This window comes from Centruroides sculpturatus, unplaced genomic scaffold (genome assembly GCF_000671375.1).
Source record: "Centruroides sculpturatus isolate CEXI.00-Female unplaced genomic scaffold, Cexi_2.0 scaffold107, whole genome shotgun sequence".
Taxonomy (NCBI): domain Eukaryota; kingdom Metazoa; phylum Arthropoda; class Arachnida; order Scorpiones; family Buthidae; genus Centruroides; species Centruroides sculpturatus.
In genome coordinates, this window is record NW_019384422.1 from 1,058,953 (window position 1) to 1,067,060 (window position 8,108).

The 8,108-nt window shown below is 24.1% G+C and overlaps 1 protein-coding gene and 1 long non-coding RNA gene across 14 annotated transcripts in view; one reads left to right on the forward strand and one right to left on the reverse strand.

The window, feature by feature from the left end:
- Nucleotides 1-8,108, reverse strand: part of LOC111619461 (coiled-coil domain-containing protein CG32809-like) — a 147,313-nt gene that overhangs the window by 136,952 nt on the left and 2,253 nt on the right. Inside the window, exon 1 of one of the 12 annotated variants that reach the window (XM_023361187.1) lies at nt 2,989-3,113. The exons of the other annotated variants lie outside the window; for them this stretch is intronic. Coding sequence (XP_023216955.1) covers nt 2,989-3,046 — 58 coding nt within the window. The 5' untranslated portion in view covers nt 3,047-3,113. Of the gene's footprint in view, nt 1-2,988; nt 3,114-8,108 lie in introns of those variants that run through there. 12 annotated transcript variants of the gene reach the window in all.
- Nucleotides 1-8,108, forward strand: part of LOC111619465 — a 15,334-nt gene that overhangs the window by 5,555 nt on the left and 1,671 nt on the right. For both annotated transcript variants that reach the window (XR_002755756.1, XR_002755757.1), the window contains exon 2: nt 7,574-7,734. This is a non-coding gene — a long non-coding RNA (uncharacterized LOC111619465). The remainder of the gene's footprint in view (nt 1-7,573; nt 7,735-8,108) is intronic.

Sequence of the window (8,108 nt, forward strand, 5' to 3'; positions counted from 1 at the left end):
CATTCAAAAAAAAAAAAAAAAAAAAAAAAAAAAAAAAGGATAGAAAATTTCAGACCTTTGACTTAAAGGTAGTCTGTTGAATAACGTTTTGACAGACAAGAATTATTGATCGTCTCCTCTGCCTGTTTAGCGTTTAATAACATATTTACATGAGTTAATATATTAATTTTTAATTTTTTTTCTTACTTATAAATCATATAAACATTCGCTAAATAGTTAAGAATATTATTATTATAGAAGATGATATGGTAAAATGCTATAAAATAAAATAGTTTCTAGATGCGTTAGAGATTGGTTAGAATGGAACAACCCCGAACGACAGGAAGTTATATGTAATTTAAGACCCTCTGCATGTGCTCGGAATTGGTAAATCGCAAAAATGTCCTAGTATCAGATGCTTTTTTTTTTGTAAGTTAATACTATTTTTCCATACAATCATTTACATTTATTTCCTCTTAATATTAGTCAACTTATATGCGTGAATATATATATATATATATATATATTATGTCGGTAATTTTTGGATTGGAAGTGATCCGATACCGTTTAAAACCAATATTAAACTATACAAAATATATAAATACTCTTAAAATTTTGTAAAATAATCTCCCGTCGGCTATTTTAAGCTTAATTTTCATAAGTGAGTTGTGATGTCACGAGCATTGATAACCTTTTTTTTTTCCTCGGTTTATTTCTGGATTTCATATATTTAGAACGGAGGGGAAGTTTAATTTATGTTTAGGAAAGCTTACAGAGTTAACAATAAGTAAGTTTATTCGACTCGATTTAATCTATTTGCATTTTTCTCGACGGTTCTTTACGTAAGAGTATCCATCACCCCCGAATATAAATGGTTCCATCTTCTACTGCGTTGCTATGGTACAGGGCTGTGCTATCGACCACGGGATGCCGGTAATGACCCTGGAAAGGATAGTTTCATTGCCATAGAACAATAGAGATAAATTACTTTTTTTTAAAAAAATTATATATTATTATTATTATCGTTGAAATCATTATTCATGTTATCGTCAATAAAATGAAGACAATTGTAAAATTTTGTATGGATCCGTTAAAGTTAATGTTTTGTAGATAGGAGCTTGAATAAGTTTTATATTACTCGTTCTGCATAGTAATTTGTTTTAAAATTTGTGAAAGAAATAATAAAAATTTTATAGAAAATTATTCCTAGATAAGTTTTTCTTTACTTATTGTTGGCCTTACTGTCTTTTTAATTAAATAATTGTCATTAAACAATAAGAAATTATTATTAATTATCTAATATTGGCTTACAGAATATCAGTAAGTACGTTATATAAATATTTCTACAATTTTTTTTTAATTTATGTAAATAAAAATACAATCAATTATTTCTTTTAATTAAAACATGAAACTTTCTATAAAGCAATTTAAATAAAATGGTTGCAACAAAGGATATTTCTTCTAGAAAAATAATGTTTTTATAAATGAAATATAAATAATTTTTCTAGATATGCTATCAAGATTTGAGAATTCATATAGATTTTTCCCTTTAATTGTTAACAAAATATGTTATATGTAGTAAAATTTTGATATAAGTCAATAAATTTTCTTTGTATAAGAAAGTAATCAATAATAAACAAATAAAAATAAATTATTCATCAAGTAATATAGTCAAACTTTATTTAATAACTTCAAATTTCATCAGTTAATATAAGTTAATATTAAGTCTTCATTAAACTATGTTAAACAAATCTTATTAGAAAATATAAAAATATTCATTTTCTTAAGAAATCTTCATCGATAACATTTCTATATTTATTTATTAAATTTTAAAAATTTTAATAAAGAGAAAGTCAACTTCTTCTAGTTTCATTAATTATCTTCTAAGTAATAAGGAATTTTTAAAAAATCGTTTAGGATTTTACTTTTATTATTTCCGTTGAAATATTTCTGAAAAGTTTAATTTCGTAGTATAAAGCAACTTAAATAATATCTTTCGATGTTCTCGTTTAATTAATCCTGTCAGAAATCCAGAGTCCAAGAAGAATAGAGTTTTCCCCTGCAGCAATGTGTTATCCTCCTCCACCTCCTCACTACAGATATGTCGTACAGAGAAGCAAACTTTGAAGGCGTTATTGATAAATCGAATAAAATAAAAAAAACCAGCGAAATAATAAACTATATAAACACCCATTGATTTAATTTATTTATAAGTACTTGTCACGTAAACTGATTTTTATAGAAAAGATAATCGTACTATAAACAGCTCTTCTATATAAAGATTAACAACTTAAAACTTAAACCGAAAATAATTTCTATTTTCAATTAAGTTTTACAATACTTGTAATTGTTAAAAATCAATCTCTCTTTAGATATTTAAAATTCTTAATGTTGTTTAGCTAAAGATAAAATTATTATTAAATATTTCCTATAGAATGTCACGAAACGTGTTTAATAATAAAATATAAATTACATAGTTTTATAACAATAAATTGTTTAACTTAGTTTCTAAAACAGCTAAAGAATTTCATAATAAGTTGTTTAACTAGAAACTCTGATATCTCTTGGTAAATCTTGAAAGGAAAGTAATATTGCATTCAGTAACTCTGGAGGCTGTTCGCTCAAGCAAGACGTGGGAGTCGCTAAACACCTCATATTGATCCGCAAAGAACCTGTATTAAAGTCTAAGAGATTTTAAGCTTAAGAAATATACATAATTAAAGTCTCATATAGAAACATAACACGATGTTTATAGCGAAAACTGATTTGTAACTATCTACATTAATCCGTTCAACACATAGAAATAAAAAAAATTATAGTGTTTATCTACACACAAATTCATCCTTATATAAATGCCTTTGAGATGTGGAATATTGCGTTAGATAAAGTAGGATATATCTACTACAATTGAACTTTTCCTCTTCTATGAATAATGGTGGTTGACACTCGGATCTTTCGACCAATAAACTGCCACCTTTTAACCTTTAAAAAAAATGATAAATAACTCACCTGACAAGCTATCATCCACATTTAAATCCGCAGAAGCCATCCACGTGTTACGGGACATGACAACGAACCAGTCAACGACAGCCTAAGTCCTGCACTTTCTGGAAAGACCCTGACTTTGTGACGTCACCGGCGAGCATGCTCAATTCCTTCACCGTCGGAGCGTGACGACAAACGTGGCCGGAGACAGAGATAACAGAATATGTTCAGAATTTGTACCGAAAATGTGGTGAAAGGCTCGATCAACTCGACGGACAGATTGTCTAAACAAGTCTGAATCTATTTTATAAACCTGTTTAAATAAAATTTTTCTATTTTTTTTGTGAAGAACTAGAAGAAGAAAGAGTTAGAAAATGATAAATTTCGAATCTATACGATTTAACTGCACCTGAAGTTGGGCTTTTGACGCTAGCAGATCTGTCACGGTAGCAAGCATATAGTAAAGGGGGAAGTTAAACGAAAAATCGATTTTAGTAAAGAATATAGAAATCCCATGCAAATATAATAAATCCTAACGAGAAAATGAATAAATTTGGACTTAAACAAACGAATTATTGTCATAAATATACAGTTATTTCGTTTAAAAATGTCAAAATAAATTTAGAGATAAGAAGAAAATAGCGAAAAATTAATCAAATTTTTTCGTTAAATAGTAAAAAAGATATAGTCTATACTTAAATTTTAATATTTTTATGTTCAAAAATGCATTCCTTTAACTGAAAATAATAATTAAAATTTTATTTAATAAATAATTAAAAAGAATAGATAAATTAAAATTTTACAAATATCCAAAATTTAAAATTCACGCTTTGTCTTTAAAACCACGCCTAAATTTCTATTAACCAATAAGTTTCGTTGATTAAAATTTTAAATATGTATATATTCAACCTATGCATTTGTATTAATTTCTTAATAAGCAAACGTTTACAGCTTAAAATCATTTAAATTATGCAAAATAACAAATTCTTTAGATGCCAATAAATAAATGAAACTTATCTAATACATAATAATAAATAATCATCAGACAATCATATAGAATTGTCTGATGATCCCTCCTTAATTCAAATAATAATAATAAACCAATAGAATTAAACTTTACTTAAATTAACCAATAGATTTTTTTTTAAATTGCATAAAAGTTAATATTCAAATTTAATGGTAATAAATTAATATAATTATCATAAGTTGAATATAGATTATTATTTTTTTTTTGTATGGTAACTTTAATTATGACTTTTGTGAAGTATATTTTTATGAATATTTAACACTGCTAAATCAATAAACATCAGATATTCCTGGTATTTAATGGTTTATTATTTCCAGGTAAACGTGAGGTGATGTCAATGGCATTTGCGATTATCTTAAAATCGATTACTGTCAATAAATGAATGATGTACAAACTCTGCCAATAAATTGATTTTAAATATATATTAATAAGCTTAAAAATAAAAATATTTNCTTTTTTTCTTCTTCTTCTTCTTCTTTCCCTTTAAAAGTTTTATTTCTTAAATAAAACTTTAATCTGAAATTTCACCTTGTTTGCTGGATTTGTTCTGAAGACTTTATGGCAAATTACAATTCTTCAATAAAACTGCAGCGTGGAAAGTTACAACACTTTAAGGAAAGAGGAAAAAAAAAACTTAAACAATAGAAATCACCTTGGTAACCTTTTAGTAGTTAAACTTATCGATTCTTCAAAAGTTAGATAATGAAAAATTCTGTATCGTGTTGTGTGATGTTATTAAGTATCTTGGCGCCATCTCATAGTGATTTTTAATACTAGCTTAAATGTATTTATATAAAAATTTATAAGTTTTTTTTAAAAATAAATTAAGTAAAGTATAAAAGTAAATCTGCTTTCTCAACTTATAAAATCAACCAAATAAAAAATGTCATATTCTTAGAATAAAATAGGAAAAAAAAAGGAAAATCACCTTGTTCCAATAACAAACTACTCAATATCCAAACCAGAAAGAGCTATTCAATAGACTTCTTATCGATCTATCATTCTGTAATCACACAATGCAAAGGAGAAAAAAAAGCTCTATATCACGTTTTCTGATGGTAGAAAATCTGAAATTTCTTCTTGCTTTCTAAAAAGAAATATAAACTGATTCGGAAAGTAGAATACCATGAATATAGATTGTATTCCATTTGTGTTTCCTGACCCGAAATATGGCTAGAGATTGTCTGAAATTTCCCGAAAAATAACATAAATTACCTCAGTTATGAGTTTTTTTACACTTAAATTATATGCTTGAATTTTGTAAAATTATTTTTATTACTTCGATTGTTCTTTTTTTTTTTCTTATTAATTTTAAGTTTTAATAGTATATTTATCGTAGTAAAAAAAAAAAACCAAGAAAAATCTGCTTAAGTTATATTAAATGATGTTATTATCAACAAGCGAAATCCAATAATTGATATCAACTTATACAAAATGTTGAACAAAAAACAAGTGGATTTTATTGATAATGTAACAACTGAACTATCTACGAGTTAGTCAATAGCCGTAATGATCAAATTTTATCTCAAGTATTTCATACAAGAGCATTGAACCAATCTAAACTTCCATTTTATTATTAATAACATTATCTTTCTTTAACAATAATCGGAATAATATTAGACTTAAATCTCATTTAAAGTAATAAATAATATTTTTTAAAAGTAAATTTAATATATATGAATTATAAAAAATTATAGAAATTTACTTAAGATTTATTATTAAAATATTCTATTTGCTTACACATTCAAACAGTAAAAACAGACTTATACTTTAACAATAACTTGTATATTTAACATTCAAATAAAAAGCAATTTTAAACTTTACTTAAGAATTACGTGCTTTTAAATTTAAAACATTGTTTAAAATATGCCTTAAGGCTATCAATTCTTAAATTCAATTTAGATAAATTTAAGAAAATATATATATATATATATTTTATATGAAAAACATCTTTGTTAAAATATTTCTTTTAAAAAATATAACAGTAAATAGCACCTAAACGTTTAGAAGGTTACACATTTCCAAAATTAGCTTCGAAATATCTTCATTAGTCTTTTAAAAATGTGCCTAGGAATTAAATATTTCTAAAGAATTTAAGAAATAATTCCTAAAGTAATCTATTTTTTAAAAAATTACACATTAAAAAACAACACAGAATTAATAAAGAAGCAGTAAAATAATTTATGTTAATGAACTCATTAACATATTTAATCGAAACAAAAACGTATAGCATAAACTACTGTAAAAAAAAGAAAAAAAAACATTTTAAAATAATAAATATCAGTAATAATTTATTAAAAAAATTCATTAAATTAAAAAAAGTTTTAAACATTTTCTTCTATTAAACATTATAATATGCATATAAAGAATAACCTATATTATATATAATTTGTTATAAATTTATTCTAAATGTATTATAATCCAATTTATAATTTGTTACTTTAATAATTTCTAATTAATGGTTGCAATAACAGATAATTGATTGATTAAAACTTGTAAAGAAAATAATTATGATATTTTGTAAATCAATTAATATTATATTATAAAGGTATAAAAGTACTGTACATATTTAGAATATATAATAGTTCCATTGAGTGATTGATGTAAATTTAACACATGTCTATCGTTTTATGAATTACAATTAGTTAATTGCAGCACTAACTCTAATTATTCCACGAATCGAACGTAATGAAGGCTTTTGTAATCAATACCAGAGCATAATATGCAATTAAATACGTTTAGATATGGCCAAAATTTTGTTTCTGAATATCCTCAATTATTAAATTTATTGTATAAATTTAATAATTGAAAAATTGAATTTTTTATAATATGATTTATAAGTAACAATTTAAATAATTTATATAGAAACAACATAAAAATAGTGTAAAAAATATGATATATATTGCTAACATATAGTAGGATTAATCATAACACATAAATTATGTCAAAAACATAATATTCTGTTGTTTATAAAGATTTATTAGAATTATTTCTCATAAACATTTATATGTAACTTACGAACATATCAAAAGTTAATTTAAAAATTTTTTTAGTTTTAAGAATAAAAAAATATTGTTGAAAAAAAATTAAACAATAAGATAATTCTCAATTTTTACAACAGATGGCGCGAGATGATAGAAGGATTAAAATTATTTTAAATTTATTTTGGAATTTTTCGAAATAGTAATGCTTCTATACATAATTGACTATTAATAGTATAATAATAATAATAATAATAAATTACAAAAGAGATTCAAAATAAAGGAAAAAAAATAAAATAAAATAAAATTATGAACATAGGCGGTTCTCTGAAATTTTTATAAATACATTTCACTGATTTTTGTTAATGTTGTCGATTTCTCGGTGTTGATTGGTTAAAGAAATGAAAATATTTGCTAATTTTTATGATTTCGACCAATTGTAGTTAATGAAACTATATTTTTAATCTACATAAAATTATTAATATATTTTTTATAATGTAATGTATTTATAAAATATATTACATGTAATTTTTTTTTCTTTTTTCTAAAAAGAACCACTTGGGTTCTTTGTAACTTTTTGCTTCCTTTATCTTCTTTACAGCTTGTCTTGGTTAACATGTCCATTAATGAAAAAAGAAGAGAAAAGAAAGCGAACTTTGATTTTCGACAGTGAATAACGAATAGACACAATAGACTGTGAATAGTCTTCATCCTGTTGAAAGCCCATCTAAACAAAGCTCTACATCCAGAACAATTATAAAGGTAATCATTCTATATCGTCTAGTGGATAAAACAAAGTAGAAATCTACAACTAAGAAAGAGAATGTGGCATCACAAATGGTAGAAAGTTGTACAATTTAATCTGTAATTATACCATTGGGATTACGAAGAATCACTAGAAAATAATGAATTCGTTCTCTCTTCAAAGCATTTAGAATTGCTATGTTTGCTAAATGGATAAAGTTTCTCTAATTATGGCTCTTTGATGTATTAAAACTTATAAAATTTTTATATCCGACAGACTATCTTCAATAATTATATTGTAAAATATTTATTTAAAACTTTTATAAATATTTTATCAACTTTTTTTTTCTTGAATTTTCTAGTTGTTTATCTTCAAATAAAATCGTTTTACT